This window comes from Pongo abelii, chromosome 2 (assembly GCF_028885655.2).
Source record: "Pongo abelii isolate AG06213 chromosome 2, NHGRI_mPonAbe1-v2.0_pri, whole genome shotgun sequence".
Lineage (NCBI taxonomy): Eukaryota > Metazoa > Chordata > Mammalia > Primates > Hominidae > Pongo > Pongo abelii.
Genome location: NC_085928.1, coordinates 68656148 through 68675260, shown reverse-complemented (window position 1 = coordinate 68675260; position 19113 = coordinate 68656148). Strand labels below are relative to the sequence as shown.

General features: G+C 43.8%; 1 protein-coding gene and 1 long non-coding RNA gene across 5 annotated transcripts in view; one reads left to right on the top strand and one right to left on the bottom strand.

Moving 5' to 3' along the window:
* Nucleotides 1–19113, top strand: part of FANCD2 (FA complementation group D2) — a 71395-nt gene that overhangs the window by 49575 nt on the left and 2707 nt on the right. For 2 of the 4 annotated variants that reach the window (XM_024244264.3, XM_024244266.3), the window contains exons 30-42: nucleotides 187–303; nucleotides 3157–3285; nucleotides 3403–3521; nucleotides 7877–7987; nucleotides 9205–9335; nucleotides 10538–10631; nucleotides 10917–11039; nucleotides 12383–12476; nucleotides 13730–13801; nucleotides 14828–14866; nucleotides 15835–15909; nucleotides 16743–16817; nucleotides 17857–18003. In XM_024244264.3, coding sequence (XP_024100032.3) covers nucleotides 187–303; nucleotides 3157–3285; nucleotides 3403–3521; nucleotides 7877–7987; nucleotides 9205–9335; nucleotides 10538–10631; nucleotides 10917–11039; nucleotides 12383–12476; nucleotides 13730–13801; nucleotides 14828–14866; nucleotides 15835–15909; nucleotides 16743–16817; nucleotides 17857–18003 — 1326 coding nt within the window. The remainder of the gene's footprint in view (nucleotides 1–186; nucleotides 304–3156; nucleotides 3286–3402; nucleotides 3522–7876; nucleotides 7988–9204; nucleotides 9336–10537; nucleotides 10632–10916; nucleotides 11040–12382; nucleotides 12477–13729; nucleotides 13802–14827; nucleotides 14867–15834; nucleotides 15910–16742; nucleotides 16818–17856; nucleotides 18004–19113) is intronic. The other 2 variants (XM_063721886.1, XM_063721887.1) reach the window with 1 other exon arrangement.
* LOC129058527 (uncharacterized) lies at nucleotides 3369–9311 on the bottom strand. Its single transcript, XR_008523680.2, has 3 exons — nucleotides 9170–9311; nucleotides 7863–8073; nucleotides 3369–3914 (listed from the first exon to the last, which is right to left on the bottom strand). It is a non-coding gene; the product is annotated as an uncharacterized LOC129058527 (long non-coding RNA).

Genomic DNA, 19113 nt, shown 5'->3' with positions numbered 1-19113 from the left:
GGTTGCATGTGCCTATAGTCTCAGCTACTTGGGAGGCTGAAATGGGAGGATAACTTGGGCCCAGGTGTTCAAGGCTGGAATAGCTATGATCTTGCCACTGCACATTTACAAAAAAAAAAGAAATAAAAAAATTATCATGAAATGACTAGGACATTCTTGGACCTAATCCTTTCCTCCATGTGACAGGCTACAGAAGTTGTGCAACTTGGGCCCTCTGAGCTGCTTTTCTTGCTGGAAGATCTCTCCCAGAAGCTGGAGAGTATGCTGACACCTCTTATTGCCAGGAGAGTCCCCTTTCTCAAGGTTAGTGTAGGCAGAAGCATAGGACTTGGGCTTAGTGGATTTGGGAACAAAGGAGGTATTATGATGAAAAAGTTGTCACTTTCTTTGGTATTGTGTTTGGGTCACTGGGTAGCATGGGTACAGCCGTATTGCCAGACAATATTCATCTTGCTTTATTTATTTATTTATTTATTTTGAGATGGAGTCTCTCTCTGTCGCCCAGGCTGGAGTGCAGTGGTGTGATCTAGGCTCACTGCAAGCTCTGCCTCCCGGGTTCATGTCATTCTCCTGCCTCAGCTTCCTGAGTAGCTGGGACTACAGGCGCCCGCCACCACGCCTGGCTAATTTTTTGTATTTTTTGTAGAGACAGGGTTTCACCGTGTTAGCCAGGATGGTCTCAATCTCCTGACCTTGTGGTCCACCCGCCTTCGCCTCCCAAAGTGCTGGGATTACAGGTGTGAGCCACCACGCCCAGCCTCATCTTGCTTTAAATAGGAAGTCTGAAGGCCGGGCGTGGTGGCTCACGCCTGTAATCCCAGCACTTTGGGAGGCCGAAGAGGGCAGATCACTTGAGTTCAGGAGTTCGAGAATAACCTGGCCAACATAGTGAAACCCCATCTCTACTAAAAATACAAAAAGAACTAGCCGGGCATGGTGGCGCAGCTATAGTCCCAGCTACTTGGGAGGCTGAGGCATGGGGAGGAGGAGGTTGCAGTGAGCTGAGATTGCACCACTGCACTCCAGTCTGGGTGACAGATTTTGTCTCAAACAACAACAAAAAAAAGGAAGTCTACGTGTGCAGTGGCTCACACCTGTAATTCCAGCACATTGGAAGGCCGAGGCAGGTGGATCACCTGAGGTCAGGAGTTTGAGACCAGCCTGGCCAACGTGGCAAGAGCCTGTCTCTACTAAAAATACAAAAAAATTAGCCAGGTGTGGTGGCGCATGCTTGTAGTCCCAGGTACTTGGGAGGCTGAGGCAGAAGACTTGATTGAACCCAGGAGGCAGACGCTGCAGTGAGCCAAGATCATGCTACTGCACTCCAGCCTGGGCATTAGAATGAGACTCAGTCTCAGAAATTAAAAAAAAAAAAGTGAAACAGAAAATAGAAGGGCACTTGGAATAAGAAATGTATTTCTTTTTTTGAGATGGAGTCTCGCTCTGTCGCCCAGGCTGGAGTGCAGTGGTGCAATCTCGGCTCACTGCAGCCTCTGCCTCTTGGGTTCCAGCGATTCTCCTGCTTCAGCCTCCTGAGTAGCTGGGGACTACAGGCGTGCGCCACCACACCCAGCTAATTTTTGTATTTTTAGTAGAGATGGGGTTTTAACATGTTCATCAGGCTGATCTCGAACTCCTGACCTCGTGATCCACCCACCTCGGCCTCCCAAAGTGCTGCGATTACAGGCGTGGGCACCGCGCCCAGCCTACGAAATGTATTTCTAAATGCCCTAAACATTCCTGAATCCTGTTCTTTACTTGAATTTTGGTTTCAACAGCCTCCCAAACTAAGCCTGGGCCCATGCCTCAGTGTAGTAGTAAGCTGTCTAGAACGTCCAGAACTTCAGATGTGTATACAGTGTACAAACGGGCACCTAGCATCCGGGGAAGCAGTTGGACGGTGCATATAACAAAATGAGAAAATCTTGGGTATAAGCATTTAAACATTAATATATCCCATTTCTTGATTCATTTTTCTTCTTCGTCTTCTTTTTTTTTTTTTTTTGAGACGGAGTCTTGCTCTGTTGCCAGGCTGGAGTGCAGTGGCTTGATCTTGGCTCACTGCAACCTCCGCCTCCCGGGTTCAAGTGATTCTCCTGCCTCAGCCTCCCGAGGAGCTGGGACTACAGGTGTGTGCCACCACGCCCAGCTAATTTTTGTATTTTTAGTAAAGATGAGATTTCACCATGTTGGCCAGGATTGTCTTGATCTCTTGTCCTCATGATCCACCTGCCTTGGCCTCCCGAAGTGCTGGGATTACAGGCGAGAGCCACAGTGCCCAGCAATTCATTCTTCTTTGTATTCACTATTGGCTCTACTTTTTGAGACAGGGCTTTGCTCTATTGCCCAGGCTGGAGTGTAGTGGCACAATCTTGGCTCACTGCAACCTCCACCTCTGGGATTCAAGTAATCCTCCTATCTCAGCCTCCTGAGTAGCTAGGACCACAGGCATGTGCCACCACACTCAGCTAATTTTTGTATTTTTTGTAAAGAAGAGTTTCAGCATGTTGCCCAGGCTTGTTTGTTTTTCAATTATAAGAGGGAGGCAGGGCACAGTGGCTCACGCCTTTAACCCCAACACTTTGGGAGGCCAAGATGGGTGGATTGCTTGAGCTCAGGAGTTTGAGACCAGCCTGGGTAACGTGGTTAAACCCCATCTCTACAAAAGAATACAAAAACTAGCCATGTTTGTTGGCATGTGCCTGTGGTCTCAGCTACTCAGGATGCTGAGGTGAGAGGATCACTTGAGCCCAGGAATTCAAGGCTGCAGTAAGCTGTGATCGTGCCACTGCACTCCAGCCTGGGTGACAGAGCAGAACCTTGTCTCAAAAAAAAAAGTACAAGAAGGAGTCTATTGCTCTACATTTGTCAACCTAAATGATTTCTACTTTTATGTGACCTTTATCTGATTAGTTATGATAGGGCTATATGTCTCAATCAAACACTGTTCCTACTCTACAAAAGCCAGTCTCTCAGTCATTGGAAGATGGAGCAAGATTTTTATCCCTCTGTCAGAATACAGTCTTAGGTGAACAACTCATTTCTCCCATCCGCTCCTACCTGGTGACACAAGTTTGACTTGACTCCATTGCAAACCCTTAGTTTCTGAGAAGCTATCCAGCAGTTTCTTCACTCATAACTCTGAATTTATTATAGAACAAAGGAAGCCGGAATATTGGATTCTCACATCTCCAACAGAGATCTGCCCAAGAAATTGTTCATTGTGTTTTTCAACTGCTGACCCCAATGTGTAACCACCTGGAGAACATTCACAACTATTTTCAGGTCAGAAGCCTAGACTTAGAAGCTGCTAAGCAAATATGAGGTTTCATTTTTGGCTGAGAAAAAGGAAAATGAGGACAATTACTGAAGCAACTGTCCTAAAATCATTTTTATTTTTAGTGTTTAGCTGCTGAGAATCACAGTGTAGTTGATGGACCAGGAGTGAAAGTTCAGGAGTACCACATAATGTCTTCCTGCTATCAGAAGCTGCTGCAGATTTTTCATGGGCTTTTTGCTTGGTAAGTATGTGGGAAGTGTGGAGAGAAATGAGTATATACTTGCTTTTACTTAACAGTCACCAAGGCACTGAAATGTAGAGAAGAAAGGTTCAAAAATCTTATGTGAATATCGTTCATTAATTTTGTGGGACTGTTTTTGTCTGTATTATTTCGTTTGATCTTGTACCCTTTGAGTCCTTTGGAGCCACTATTGTTAATGCATTTGACAGATTAGGTGACTTGCTGATGAGCTGACATATAACAGATGTGGCCATCTGATCCTCAGTCCAGTTTCCTTTAGCATGCTTTAATTCCAGATGGTTTGGTGACGAGCTGAACACTGTGAGCTGGGCTATTCCAAAATACCTTCATGGAAACAGTGGGACTCGAGGGAACCCCAGAAGGGTACATGGCCTTTAGAGAGATAAAGGAAGGAAGTGGAAGGTACAACATGGACAAAAGTAGAACTAAGGGAGGTGTGCCCCTTAAATACTTTTGTTCCTCAGGGACAGGCCTTGGGCTCTCTGTTCTCATTATACAAGATTTCTGGTCAATCCTACCCAAGCTTAAATTTAGCCAAAATTTATTTTGTGAGCTATAGGCGTTTATATCCAACTGCCTACTCAACACCTCCTTAGATGTGTCATTGACACCTCACACTCCACATCCAAAATGGAATGTGTCATCCCTAGCATGCTCCTTCAGCTTTGCCTGGCTTAGTAAATGGTACCACCAGTTGCCTGAACCAGAAACCAGGAGTTATTCTTTGTCCCTCCCTCTGCTCTCCACCGTCTTTTTCCCACATCTGATTGCCAAATCCTGTTGATTTTATTTTCTGTTATAAATAACATCTAGATAGCCATCTGTCCCTGTTTCTCCACTGCTTCCAGACTCCCATTATCTCTCAACCTGGACTGGGCTAGGTTCACGCTTGGCCTCTCTCAGTCCATTCTTCACATGGCAGTAAGAGTGATCTTCCTAACATAAACCCAGTTTGATCCTATCCCAATTTTGATTTCGATTGCTCTTAGATTTTTCTTGAGTTAAAACTCTCTTACCTAGCCTCTAGGTCTTCTTCTGACTCCTGCTATTCCACTTATTATGTTATACTCTGCCTCCAGCCTCACTGAATTAATTTGAGCACCCTATATAGCTTTTACGTGGGAGGCTTTGCACATGTTCATTCTCCTGCCAGGACCCCCACTCTTCTTGATCCCCAGCTTTTTCTGACTCATCACATCTCTTGAGATCTGAACGTAAGCATCCATCCTGCCTCTCTAACCCCCAGTTCTCTTCTAACACTCTGTTATCCGTTCGTGATGAAACTTAATCTCATTTTATTATAATTACTTGTTCATCAGTCGTTCCTGCTAGACTCTGAGCTCCATGAAGGCAGATGTCTGTCATTTTTATATTTTATATCCTCAGTACCTAAAAGCAGTGCCTGACAAAAAATTTGAACAATTTATCAAAGAGACTTACAGATGGCAAATAAACATGTGAAAGGGGCCTGACATCGTGGCTTATGCCTGTAATCCCAACACTTTGGGAGGTCAAGGTGGGTGGATCACTTGAGCTCAGGAGTTCAAGACCAGCCTGGGAAGCATGGCAAAACCCTGTCTCTATAAAAAATACAAAAATTATCTGGGCATGGTGGCATGCATCTGTAGTCCCAGCTACTCAGGAGGCTGAGGTGACAGGATGGCTTGAGCCTGTGAGGCGGAGGTTGTAGTGAGCCAAGATTGCAACACTGCACTCCAACCTGGGCAACAGAACCAGACCCTGTCTCAAAAAAAAAAATCTGGGCACCATGGCCCAGCGAAGTTAACACAGAAAATAAACCATCTCTAAAAATTATGAAACAACAATTAAAATAAATACATGAAAGGATGTTTATTTATTACTTCTTAAGGAAATGCAAATTAAAAGCACAATGAGATAGCACAACACACTAACTAGCATAGCTACATTAAAAAGACCTAGCATGCCAAGTGTTGGTGAGAAGGTGGAGCATCTGGAGCTCTCACATGCTTCTAGGGGGACTTTACAATGGTACATCCATATTGGGAAATAGTTTGGTAGTTTCTTAAAAAGATAGACATGCACCTACCATGTGACTCAGCCATTCCGTCCTTAGGTATTTAATCAAGGGAAATGAAAGCATATGTCCACTGACCGGGGGCGGTGGCTCACGCCTGTAATCCCAGCACTTTGAGGAGGCTGAGGCGGGTGGATCACGAGGTCAGGAGATCGAGACCGTCCTGGCTAACATGGTGAAACTCCGTCTCTACTAAAAATACAAAAAATTAGCCGGGCGTGGTTGCAGGCGCCTGTAGTCCCAGCTACTCAGGAGGCTGAGGCAGGAGAATGGCCTTAACCCGGGAGGCGGAGCTTGCAGTGAGCCGAGATCGCGCCACTGCACTCCAGCCTGGGCAACAGAGCGAGACTCTGTCTCAAAAAAAAAAAAAAAAAAAAAAAGCGTATGTCCACCAGGGTCTGGTACAGGAATATTTTTAGCAATTTAGCCTGTGGTTTTACATAGTATATTCTAAACTTGTTTCCCATGCTTTTGTGTGTGTGTGAGAGACAGAGTCTCACTCTGTCGCCCAGGCTGGAGTGCAGTGGCACGATCTCGGCTCACTGTAACCTCTGCCGCCCTGGTTCAAGTGATTCTCCTGCCTCAGCCTCCTGAATAGCTGAGATTACATGCGCCTGCCACTGCACCTGGCTAATTTTTGTATTTTTAGTAGAGACGGGGTTTCACCATCTTGGCCAGGCTGGTCTTGAACTCCTGACCTCATGATCTACACACCTCAGCCTCCCAAAGTGCTGGAATTACAGGTGTGAGCCACCACACCCGGCTTTTTTTTTTTTTTTTTTTTTTTTTTTCCTGAGACAGGGTCTTGCTCTGTTGCCCAGGCTGGAGTGCAGTAACACAATCACAGCTCACTGCAACCTCTGCCTCCCAGGCTTATAAATCCTCCCACCTTAGCCTCCAAGCAGTTGGGACTGCAGGCACATACCACCATGCCCAGCTAATTTTTCCTTTTTTTTTTCTTTGGTAGAGACGGGGTTTCGCCATGTTGCCCCCAGGCTGGTCTTGAACCTCTGGGCTCAAGTGATCCACCCTCCTCTGCCTCCCAAAGTGCTGGCATTAGAGGCGTGAGCCACAATACCTGGCCCAAATTCAACATTTTAAATACAGGAAGTTTATTGTACATCAACTATATCTCCTTGAAGCTATGGTAGACCAAAAACCTGACACCTAATAGGCCCTCAGAATACATTTTTTGAAAGGAAGAATGACTATCACTGGTGATCGGGAAGATGCTTCTAGAGGAGAAGATCTAGGAGGTCAGATTGTGCTGGGCCTCAAAAGTCAGGCAGAATAATTTAAATGTTGTCCAGGGAAGCCATTTTGGAGTTTTATGATCACAGCCATAACAATGAAAGCAGTGGTTTAAGAAAACATTTCTGGCAGCAGAGTGCAGGACAGATTGAAAAGGGATGCAAAAAGAACACTCAAAAGGTGTCACTATGATCTACACATGTATTGATAGGGGCCTAGCCAAAATGATGGTCTGGGCTTGGAAAGGAAGGGACAATATGAAAGGTAATCCAAAGATAGAAATGTCAAGACTTGACTCATTAATGTAGGAGAAGGGGTAAGTACCGCTATGGGCTGGACATTGATTTAGCAGTTTGACAAAATTATTCCTATATTTTTGAAGAAGACTACATATCTCTAAAATATAGGGAATGAAGGAGAGCTTTTTGCCCTTCAAAATAAACCTATGGCCCAGGCATGGTGGCTCACGCCTGTGAAAAGAAAGAGGAAAGAAGAAAAGAAACCTATGAAGACTTCAGGAAAGATTACTTTGGATATACTTCAGTTTCTACTCTGATACTTAGAGCTGTGATTGAATTTGGTACTTCAGTACTTTCCATTTCAATTCTTTTTTCTTTTTTTTTTTTGAGATGGAGTCTCGCTCTGTCACCAGGCTGGAGTGCAGTGGCACAATCTCGGCTCACTGCAGCCTCTACCTCCCGAGTTCCAGAGATTCTCCTGCCTCAGCCTCCGGAGTAGCTGGGACTACAGGCGCCTGCCACCACGCCCAGCTAATTTTTGTATTTTTAGTAGAGATGGGGTTTCACCATGTTGGCCAAGATGGTCTCCATCTGTTGACCTCGTGATTCGCCCGCCTCAGCCTCCCAAAGTGCTGGGATTACAGGTGTGAGTCACCACGCCTGACATCTCAATTCTTTTTTCAAACCGTTAAACTATTGATGGTATAGACTGGAGGCCAGGATCCTTAAATACTATCCAAGTAGTTTTCCAGAAACTAAGCTAACCCCTCTTACCTTGACTTCCTTAGGAGTGGATTTTCTCAACCTGAAAATCAGAATTTACTGTATTCAGCCCTCCATGTCCTTAGTAGCCGACTGAAACAGGGAGAACACAGCCAGCCTTTGGAGGAACTACTCAGGTGAGTCATACTACATAGCCAAGATTGTTGTCCCAAGAAACTCCTAGGAACAGGATTGGCAACTTTCTTTAAAATAACCTGGGTGTCTTTCAGTAGTTGTAAAGGAAATTATTTTCAGCTACTCCTCATATATGAGCTTTCTCTTCTATGTATTCTGATAAATCCTGAAGTATTAGAAACCTTGAATAATCATGCTAAATCTTCATGAATGCATCAGCCCATAAACTCAGCCTTTTCAAGTAATAATGATGAAAACATTGACCATCTGTAATCAACTCTTGATTCTCCAGGGACCTACTGTCTCCCAGCAGGTTTGGGTAATTAGGCAGCAGCTAGTTATCACTGATAGCCTGTTTCTTTCCCCTTGTCTTGTAGGAAGACCTTATGTGGCTGAGGGGTAGGCAGTGGACAAGGGAGGTGACATGATCTCAGGGGCATGGCTTTCAGCCCCCTCCCCTTTCAGTCAGAGTGACTTGGTCTTTCTCTCACTTCCCTTGGTAACCTAGACCATCACTGGGTCAGCAGTCAGTGCTATCATCCCTGTCTATAGGTCAGGACCTTATTTCTTCTTTTTTTTTTTTTTTTTTTTGTTTGAGAGAGAGTCTCACTTTGTCACCCAGGCTGGAGTGATCTCAGCTCACTGCAACCTCCACCTCCTGGGCTCAAGTGATTGTACTGCCTCAGCCTCCCAAGTAGCTGGGATTACAGGCGCATGCTGCCACACCCTACTAATTTTTATATTTTTGTAGAGATGTTTTCACCATGTGGCCAGGCTGGTCTCTAATTCCTGAGCTCAGGTGATCTGCCTGTCTCAGCCTAGCAAAGTGCTAGGATTACAGGCATGAGCCACCATGCCCGGCCTGTGAACCCAGATTTTAAAAATTATTTTCAGTGTATTGCCTAAGGCCTTAAAGAGCAGATAATTTATCTAGGGTTGTACATATTAGCATGGTGCTTGAGTTTCTCAGCATACATGACCCCTTCAAGGCCAACATTCCATCAATGGGGCTGTCTTCTGCCCTGGCTTTTTCCATACAAAGGTATGGTTTTCTACCAAGATGCCTGAAGAGGGTTGCTACTAAAGCACCTGAAAATAAGGAGGATTCTGATTAGGCCGTCAAACACTTAAAGGGACTTGGGCACGTCATGTGGATTTAAATATATCTGTAATACATAGGATACTATTGCATTTGTTCGTTTTTCTTGTCTCCTTACAGCCAGAGCTTCCATTACTTGCAGAATTTCCATCAAAGCATTCCCAGTTTCCAGTGTGCTCTTTATCTCATCAGACTTTTGATGGTTATTTTGGAGAAATCGACAGCTTCTACTCAGAAGAAAGAAAAAATTGGTGATGGGCCCAGATTCCTTTTTTTTTTTTTTTTTTTTAATGAATAGGACTAATGTCTCACACTTGTAAACTTGGGGCTTCCCAGGACATTTTTACATGTAAATCCCCACATAACCTTGGACAGACCCTCTTGCTATACCAAGAAGGTCATTTTCCCAGAACAACCTGACTGATTTCTGCTAAAATTGCTTAGTCTGAGTTTGGTTAGACAAGCTGAGTAGATAGTTTTCTTTTTGGCTTAAGTTTAATCATGTTCTTCCTTTAAAAAAAAAAAAATTATCTGAGACATTTGACAAAACAAGACATAAATCACGAGGTTAATAAAGTAGGAGATAAAGGAGAAATCAGGGTCAAGTGTAAAAGAAATACTAGCCTCTTCCCTGGCCTTTTCCTTTTTTTTTGAGACAGAGTCTTGCTCTGTCGCCCAGGCTGGAGTACAATGGCACGATCTTGGCTCACTGCAATCCTCCACCTCCCAGGTTCAAGCGATTCTCCTGCCTCAGCCTTTCAAGTAGCTGGGATTACAGGCGCACACCACCATGCCCAGCCAATTTTTGTATTTTTAGTAGAGACGGGGTTTCACCATGTTGGTCAGGCTGGTCTCGAACTCCTGACCTCGTGATCCACCTGCCTCAGCCTCCCAAAGTGCTGGGATTACAGACGTGAGCCACTGTGCCCAGCCCTGGCCTCTTTCTTAAACTGTCTTTTATTATAGCTCTTAGAATGCAGAATGCAGCTCATCCTAGTTGGCAGCACATCAGAAAGCAAGATAAAAATGCAAAACAAACCTTTATTTTTCCCTGTTGATTAAAAGGGGAAGGTTTGGTCTGAATCTTGGAGGTGACCACTGCTATTGGCCAGCCCAGGAGGAACAAGATTGGCCTTCCCACTGCCTAGCAGCGTTCCTTTTCTCTGTATTTATGTTGTATGTCTGTATTTATGTTCATGTTTGCATGTCTGTGTGTTTCAGGATGGGGTTGGGGTGGGACGTGTTGAGCCTTAGGCAAATGAGTTTATGTCTGGCAAAAGGGCCAGTGGATCAGGAACATGACAGCTTTTTGTAAGTTGCCTGTTAGACCGGGAACGTCTTAGTAAATCTAAACTAATAATCCTTTTGGTCAATAATCATCCTCAAAAGCCCGAAAAGCAAGAATGAGGTCAAGTTCCCATATATAAGATTCCTTTGTCTTCTTTTCTAACAGCTTGCCTTGCCAGACAATTCCTCTGTCGGGTGTGGCCAAGTGGGGATAAAGAGAAGAGCAACATCTCTAATGACCAGCTCCATGCTTTGCTCTGGTGAGATGTTTGGTTTCTTCCAATGAGCCAAATAGCCTTTTTCTGTTTTACTACTGTTGTTTGTCAGAGACTGGACAAATGACCTTTTTAGTGGGAATTTGAAAACAATGAAGTAGGTTAAAAATGAACACAATTGGGAACATGTGGATCTTAAGATCCTCTGGTTCTGTTTTATACTGTCAGCTAACTGCTTATTGTTAATTCAGATCATAGAGGAATTAGAGGAATCTGTAGTTGTATTCTACTTTGTTAATCAGTGGGTCAAATATTTGACTCTCAATGCAGTATCTACCTGGAGCACACAGACAGCATTCTGAAGGCCATAGAGGAGATTGCTGGTGTTGGTGTCCCAGAACTGATCAACTCTCCTAAAGATGCGTCTTCCTCTACATTCCCTACACTGACCAGGTAAGGGAGTTCTTTCCTCCAGTTTTTCCCTTAAGATAGAATCATCATCAGGCTGGGCATGGTGTCTTATGCCTGTAATCCCAGCACTTTGGGAGGCTGAGGCAGGAGGATCACCTTGAGGTCAGGAGTTTTGAGACCCACCTGGCCAACATAGTGAAACCCTGTCCCTACTAAAAATACAAAAATTAGCCGGGCGTGATGGCACATGCCTGTAATCCCAGCTACTTAGGAGGCTGAGGTAGGAAAATTGCTTGAACCTGGGAAGCGGAGGTTGCAGTGAGCCGGGATCGCGCCACTGCACTCCAGCCTGGGCAGCAAGAGCGAAACTCCATCTCAAAAAAAAAAGAATCATAATCACACTGTCCAATGTATATAGCTTCCACACAACTGCCTTGCTTCTCCTCATCTAATTCTGATATAGACAGTAGATACAATCATTCATTCAATAAAGAGAGTCTGTTATGCATTCCTTTCAAGGGCTCTCAGCTAATACATTTGAGAGGACCTTGGTGGTTTTTGTTTTGTATTGTTTTGTTTTGTTTTTGAGAAAACTTGTCACCCAGGCTGGAGTGTAGTGGCGCAATCTCAGCTCACTGCAACCTCCGCCTCCTGGGTTCAAACGATTCTCCTACCCCAGCCTTTCAAGTAACTGGGATTACAGGCACCCACCACCACACCCGGCTAATTTTTGTATTTTTAGTAGAGATTGGGTTTCACCATGTTAGCCAGGCTAGTCTTGAACCCGACCTCAGGTGATCTGCCTGCCTCGGCCTCCCAAAGTGCTGGGATTACAGGCATGAGCCATTGTGCCCAGCTGAGATATTTTAGCCATCTTGAGAACAGGGTGCTCACATGTATGTCTCACTTAATGGGTGTGTGTCTCAGAATATCAGTAGTTATCTTAACATTTGTAGTCTTTTCAGTTTACAAAGCACTTTCACTTTATCTCATTTTATCCTTTTGATAATTCTGTGAGGTTGGTATCATTGCCCCTATTTTACTGTTGAGGAAAATGAGAGCTAGGGAACTTCTCAAGCTTACACGTGCAATAAAATAAACATAGAACCAGGACTCAAACTCAGATCTTCTCACTGTTACTTCATTGCTTTTTCCATACTACCATAACACCTCCTTTCATAAAGTTAATTCCATTGTTTGACAGGAAATCTTCTTGGGCTTATTACTGAGTCCTTTCCACTCCCCTATCCTCTTATTAATAAGGACCCTAGTGAAAGGACATTCAGAGAGGTAGGAAAGGAAGCTACTTTTGGTTCCTGGTTCTTCCCAGGTAGTTCTAAGCAGTGCATCATGGTGTGGGCACGTATGCTTTTCCCGTCTTCTAGGCACACTTTTGTTGTTTTCTTCCGTGTGATGATGGCTGAACTAGAGAAGACAGTGAAAAAAATTGAGCCTGGCACAGCAGCAGACTCGCAGCAGGTGAGTAAGATATAGTCACTTCAAGAAGTGGACTTTGGATTACTTGGAAGTTGATGATTTTTTTTTTTTTTTTTCTGAGACAGAGTCTTGCTTGTTCTGTTGCCCAGACTGGAGTGCAGTGGCATGATCTCAGCTCACTGCAACCTCGCCTCCTGGGTTCAAGCAATTCTCCTGCCTCAGACTCCTGAGTAGCTGGGATTACAGGCATGTGCCACCACGCCTGGCTAATTTTTATATTTTTTAGTAGAGATAGGGTTTCACCATGTTGGCCAGGCTAGTCTCAAACTCCTGACCTCATGATTCACCCACCTCGGCCTCCCAAAGTGCTGGGATTACAGACATGTGCCACTGCGCCCGGTGGTAGTTGCTGATTCTTCTATTTCTTGGGTCCAAGTTTTCTCCTAAGCTGTTTTTTGTTTTTTGTTTTGAGTTTCTGAGATTCAGGATTTTTTTTCAGAGTTCCTAGTTTAATTTCCTTTCCCTCTAGTTAGAGGTGAGGAATGGGCTCTCTTTTCCTTGGCTACTGCCCAGTTTGCCTCCTGCTAACTGGCATGACGTAAGCCAGCCTGTTTGAGATACTGTGGATCTTGGCAGCCTGCTAACCAGAACGGAGCTAGACAAGTAAGAAAAAGGGCTAGCATAGGGAAGCAGAGAAGCTACAGCCAGTATATGTTTTTTCTTTTTTTTTTTTCTTTTTGAGACAGGGTCTGAGTCTGACATCCAGGTTGGAGTGCAGTGGTGCAAACTTGGCTCACTGCAGCCTTTGCCTTCTGGGCTCAGATAATCCTCCCACCTCAGCCTCCCAAATAGCTGGGACCACAGATGCACGCCACCATGCCCGGCTAATTTTTCTATTTTTAGCAGAGGCGGGGTTTTGTCGTGTTGCTCAGGCTAGTCTTGAACTCATAGGCTCAAGCAATCCTCCCGCCTCAGCCTACCAAAGTGCAGGGATTATAGGCATGAACCACTGCACCTGGTCTGATGGCCAGTATATGTTGCAAAGGCTTTTACTTACTTGGGAATTGCTGAAGAGGAAACTTTTTAGAAAGTCTGTCCCTATGAGGTGTTTTAATGTTACCACAACATGTGCAGGCCTCAGAACCATCTTGTGGATGCACTGGTTGCTACATCTAAGGATAATTGGCTTAAATATCTGTATAGCTGTGTAATTCAAGAACTATATCTTAGTGGGAATACAGTAAGGGAAGTATTTGGCTGTGACTCAGAGGTGCCCATATATTTGGCTGCCCCAGATTCATGAAGAGAAACTCCTCTACTGGAACATGGCTGTTCGAGACTTCAGTATCCTCATCAACTTGATAAAGGTGAGTATGGAGGCTCCTTGACCCATCTCACCAAATAACTGCAGAAACCAAGTGTCCTGGCTTCCAAAATGGACTCTCCTTGCTCCTCTTCCCACTCTTCCTTGGGGCCTGCTCTCCCTGAGTCGTCTTCTTCCTTTGTCCCCCTACCCATCCTGGATAACCCCTTTTCTCACTAGGCATTTTTTTTTTGTCTTTTCCTTCCTTCTACTTATGCCACAATACTATTTAATGACTCTTTCCATCTGTAATTCCCTCACTTTTTCACCTTGACTTGGGTCCTCTATGATCTGAGCGCACATTCCCTCTTCTAACCCTGAATGCCCTCGTTCTCCTTTAAACACTCTGTGCTCTCACCCACTCCATCGTGGTTTTGCTCAGCTTATTCCCCCAGCCTAGAATGTCCTTGTCTCTCCTTTCCACCTCTTTCATGTCTTTTTTTTTTTTTTTCTTTTGAGGCAGGGTCTCACTCTGTTGTCCAGGCTGTAATGCAGTTGGGTGATCACAGCTCACTGCAGCCTCAACCTCCTAGACTCAAGAATCTTCCCACTTAAGCCTCTGGAGTAGCTGGGACTACAGGAACATGCCACCACGCCCAGCTAATTTTTCTATTTTTTGTAGAAACAGGGTCTCATTCTGTTCCCCAGGCTGGCCTCGAACTCCTGGGCTCAAGTGATCCACCAGCCTCAGCTTCCCAAAATGCTGGGATATCAGGCATAAGCCAGCATGCCCAGCCTCATCCAGTCTTTCTTAAGTCTTCAGATCAAGGTTTTGGACCTCTAATAATGCCATCTTCTCAACACTCCCAGTTGGAATCAGTTTATTTCTCTTTGTTCATCTCTTTCTTTTCTTGAACTTCAGTTGTGATAATTACTTTAATCTGCTTTGTAATATTAATTTAAATGTTGACATTCCTCCATTGTAGAATTCTCTACAGCACCCAAAGCTGTGCTTTGCGCAGTGGGAAAGAGGCTGGAGTGCTCAAAGGAGCAGATCTCAGCCTTGGTTTCTTGTCTTTCACCTCTCCAGGTATTTGACAGTCATCCTGTTCTGCATGTGTGTTTGAAGGTGAGAGATTTACTGGGCCCTGTTTCATATTTATTCTTCCTGTGGATCACTGTAGAGAGGACCTCAGCTGAGATAAATTGCTCAATTTCTTGCCCACAAGCCAGAGTTTCCAGAATCTATGCCAGTTTAGGGAAGGCAATGGATACATTTTCCCACCCTAGTTGGATGATTGGAGAAGCCAGTTTTCCTATGAATTTGAAAACTTTTGGTAAGAATCTTAGTACTAGGAGGAATGGCTTCAGGGCAGTTGAGTTTAGGAGCAGTAGTTACCTTCCCTGCCATTCCTTACCAGGCAAAAGGGAGGAAGGAGGAGTAGATGATTCTTCTTTAAAGTCTATGGGTGGCCTTACAAATGTGGGATCTGATACCCTGATAATTGCCAAACTTTCTTCTGTGGGAATAGCCTGTATTAGCCCTAGATTTGATGGGAAGTCCAGTCGGAATGTTATGGGGAAAATGCTACTTCCCCACTCCTCAAGTTTCCTTCCAAGTGGATGGTGCCCCATTCTTGTTATCTACTGGTCACTCTCCCTTTTTACTCCACCCTTGTGCAATGTGGGAGATGGGCGAGTTGGAGAGAGGAGTGATTTATCTGATTGGGAAATTTAGAAATTGGTCATATGCTTCCTCAGCTTTACCCAGTTTTTCCCTCTTGGGAGTAAGTTATCCTCAGATAGAACTCCCCTCTACTCCTCTATGCTCTCACTCCTAAGCTGAGCAAGTTTCCTGTCCATCGACTGTATCTGTGGTAGGTAAGTCTGCCTAATTCTGGGGCTTAGTTAACAGGCCAGTTTGATTTTTGTATTAAGTTACATTCTCCAAATAAACCTTTTGGACCCTTCCCAATTTGGTTTTTTTTATATATAAATAAGAAAATAAAACCCTTGGGCTGGATGAGGCTATTCTGCCTCAGAGGCCTTTCAGTGAGATACCTCAGCTAGAGATAACAGTGTGTCTCTCTTCTTCAGTACGGACGTCTCTTTGTGGAAGCATTTCTGAAGCAATGTATGCCGCTCCTAGACTTCAGTTTTAGAAAACACCGGGTAAGAGCTACGAGCAGAGAACAAAGATATGCACTGAAGAGTTGCTCAGAAGATATGTCTGTGGTGACTCCTGGGTGGCGCTGGGAGTGTTCTACCTGGGCTCCTCTGGTCCACTTCAGCTATAGCCAGAGATCCCCAAATCGGACTGAATATTCCAAAGTAGGCTGAACTCCTCAGACCCACTCTGGATCAAACCCACCTTTCTACTTCTTCTCCATATCTGACAGTGGTCTTCCTTTTAGCCTGATTTTATTGTGCTACTGCACTCTCAGGTCCTCATGTATCAGTGTGTCATTTGCTTATTCCTTTATGCTTCTGTAGGTATACTCTCAGAAATTATTTAAAAAAAAAAAAGCTCATTTGTGTCATAAAACCCTTTGCTGTGGTAATGAAGTCTTGACAGTTTTTTAGCCAGTGGCACCCAGGGCTAGAGTGATGAAGTAAGGATAGAATCACATTATTTCCTATACATATTTAGCAAGTTGAAGAAAACACTCACCATATTTGGTTGGTCCCTCACAGCCCTAAAAGAGAAAGGGAAGGCGGTATTTTATCCTAATGTTGCAGATGGGAAAACTGAGACATGGTAACCTATGTAAAACTAAAATGCAGGTCTTATAACTCTCAGATTTATACAAAGGACAGAAATGGAAGAGTTGAGAATAAGAGGTAGCCGCTATTCCTCCTATTTGAGAGGCAAATTAAGATGATTATCAGCATAGGCTGGAATCTGCAGAGTTTATCCTCTTTGGAGCTTTTGATTGCAAGGGTATCTTGAATCTAAAATGAAATCAGGACATTTCATAGAGCATTTATAAACTTATTGGTTATAGGAAGATGTTCTGAGCTTACTGGAAACCTTCCAGTTGGACACAAGGTTGCTTCATCACCTGTGTGGGCATTCCAAGGTAAGAAGGGGAGGAGGTTCTATCAGCAGCCTGCCTGTTGGCTTAATCTGCAGTTGCTATTGGGGGATCCATGGGCTACCGTCCTTCTTCCTTTATATGTGGGACTGTGTCTGTCCAAAGGCAGTTTATTCAGAGCAAATCCTTAGTTGCTTCTTGAGATTGGGTAGTCCTCTAGAGGGGAATCTCTACATCTGAAATTTGATTCAAACTCCAAAGCTCTTTTTCCTCTAGAAACTTCTTGGGTGACAGAAATAGAATGCTGGTATATGTTTACTTCTGCAAAGTCCTCTAGGTGACAGGACTGTGATGTAAGTGATGATCCTGCAGGAGATAGGAGGTGGCTCTAAAGCAGCCATCTGTAGAGGCTTTCATCTGTGCCACTTACTTTCAAGGAACTCATCTATATCTTATGAGAACATCTTAGCATTAAAGGATTTTTCCACTTGAAGCCTTCTTATAGTTAATGAGGTATTGTCACATTTTGTCTGAACACAGAACCCTAGAGTTCTGCAGTCACTGGCAAACCAAATGATTCTTGAGTTCAGTTTCTGTTACTTACTTCCTCCTCTGGTTCTAAATTTATAAGGTCCTGAACAGTGATTTTTTTTTTTTTGAGACGGAGTCTCGCTTTGTAGCCCAGGCTGGAGTGCAGTGGCGCAATCTCTGCTCACTGCAAGTTCTGCCTCCCGGCTGAACAGTGAATGTCTAAGGAATTATCTTAGCTAAACAGGGCTACTCTATTGTTTAATATCAGTAAAATATATATTCAAGAATATTTTAGGTAAATTCATTGATGATCGGCCAGTAAGAGGTTATGAAGAGGAACTAGAGGTGTTGGTGGTATGTCTTCTAGGCTTTGAATTCTTTAGCTGCCATTCTCTTTGGATTACTCTGCCAAACTATTCCTGTTTGATGGAACATACCGTTGGCTCATATTGGCAGGGCTTGTGTTCTTATTCAATATTCAAAGGTTTCTATAAGAAATGTGAAGGCATGATGATAAACTCACAAAAGATGGATGTTATTTATTTCCATTCAGATTCACCAGGACACGAGACTCACCCAACATGTGCCTCTGCTCAAAAAGACCCTGGAACTGTTAGTTTGCAGAGTCAAAGCTATGCTCACCCTCAACAGTTGTAGAGAGGCTTTCTGGCTGGGCAATCTAAAAAACCGGGACTTGCAGGTAAGCCTTGGATCCTGCTAGTGATAATCCCCCACTCTTATTCTTTGTGACAGCATCAGATGGCATGTAAGGAAGGTCACCTAAGCCCTCGTCTCTCAGTAAGGCTACTTTTCTCTTAAGTCTGTGACTGCTTAACTCTTAAAGTTATGGTACATTGCTCATGGGCCCTGGTCACAGGCTGCACCCCTCATCTTAGGCAGCAAGGCACCAAAACATGCCATTGATATAAACAATGCCTCAGACATAAAGGAGTCAGACCAGTACAAACCTCCACAGCCAGAGGGGCTCCTTTAAGCTCCACTGAGGGTACATTCATAATAACGTTTTTGTACAGGGACAAACATTTCTTTTGTTATTTTTTTTCCCCTAAGCCAATCTGTCTTATTCTGGAAATTACAAATTAATCTCTAATTTTAACTAATGAGCATTTATAAGGTTTTTTAGTTGTCTGATTAGCTGAAATCTTGTGTTGTTTATAATACTACTTTGGAGTTACAACATTTTTCAGATAGGGTAGTATAAGCCCTTTTCTTTCATGCTTACAATATCTGAGTCTTATAGTCAGTTATATAATACATAAAATAGCACCACAGAGAATTAGCTTCCTTTCTTCACATCAACCTTATGAGGTAGATACTATTGTTTCTGCATAAAAATTGAAGCTCAGAGAAGTTAAGTAATTTACCTAATGTCATTCAACAATAAGTGAGTGGAGCCAGGGTTTGAGTCCAAACAGTCCTAAATCCAGAGTTGATGTTCTTAAACCACCTCACTGTACTGTCCTTTAGCCTCCGCATGGCCATTCGTGGTTGGTGTGATGGTGCTTATATACCTTAAGGTATTTGGGAAATTTTAGAACCATGTTCAGCGTCAACTTAGAGTCACCAATACAATCTAGCCTTTTAAAATGTAGTGTGATACTAGCATACTAAGATGAACCTTTCGTTACATTACTTATTGTATCAGAGCCACAGACATCTCAGAAACCTGGAGTTGAGTATCCCTCCTCTAGATGCTGAATCACAAGTTGGTATCCATGTCTGACTGTGTTTTGAATGGCTAAAATATCTTCCATTGTATTGCCTGTAAACTCAACCTTCTCCCCTATTA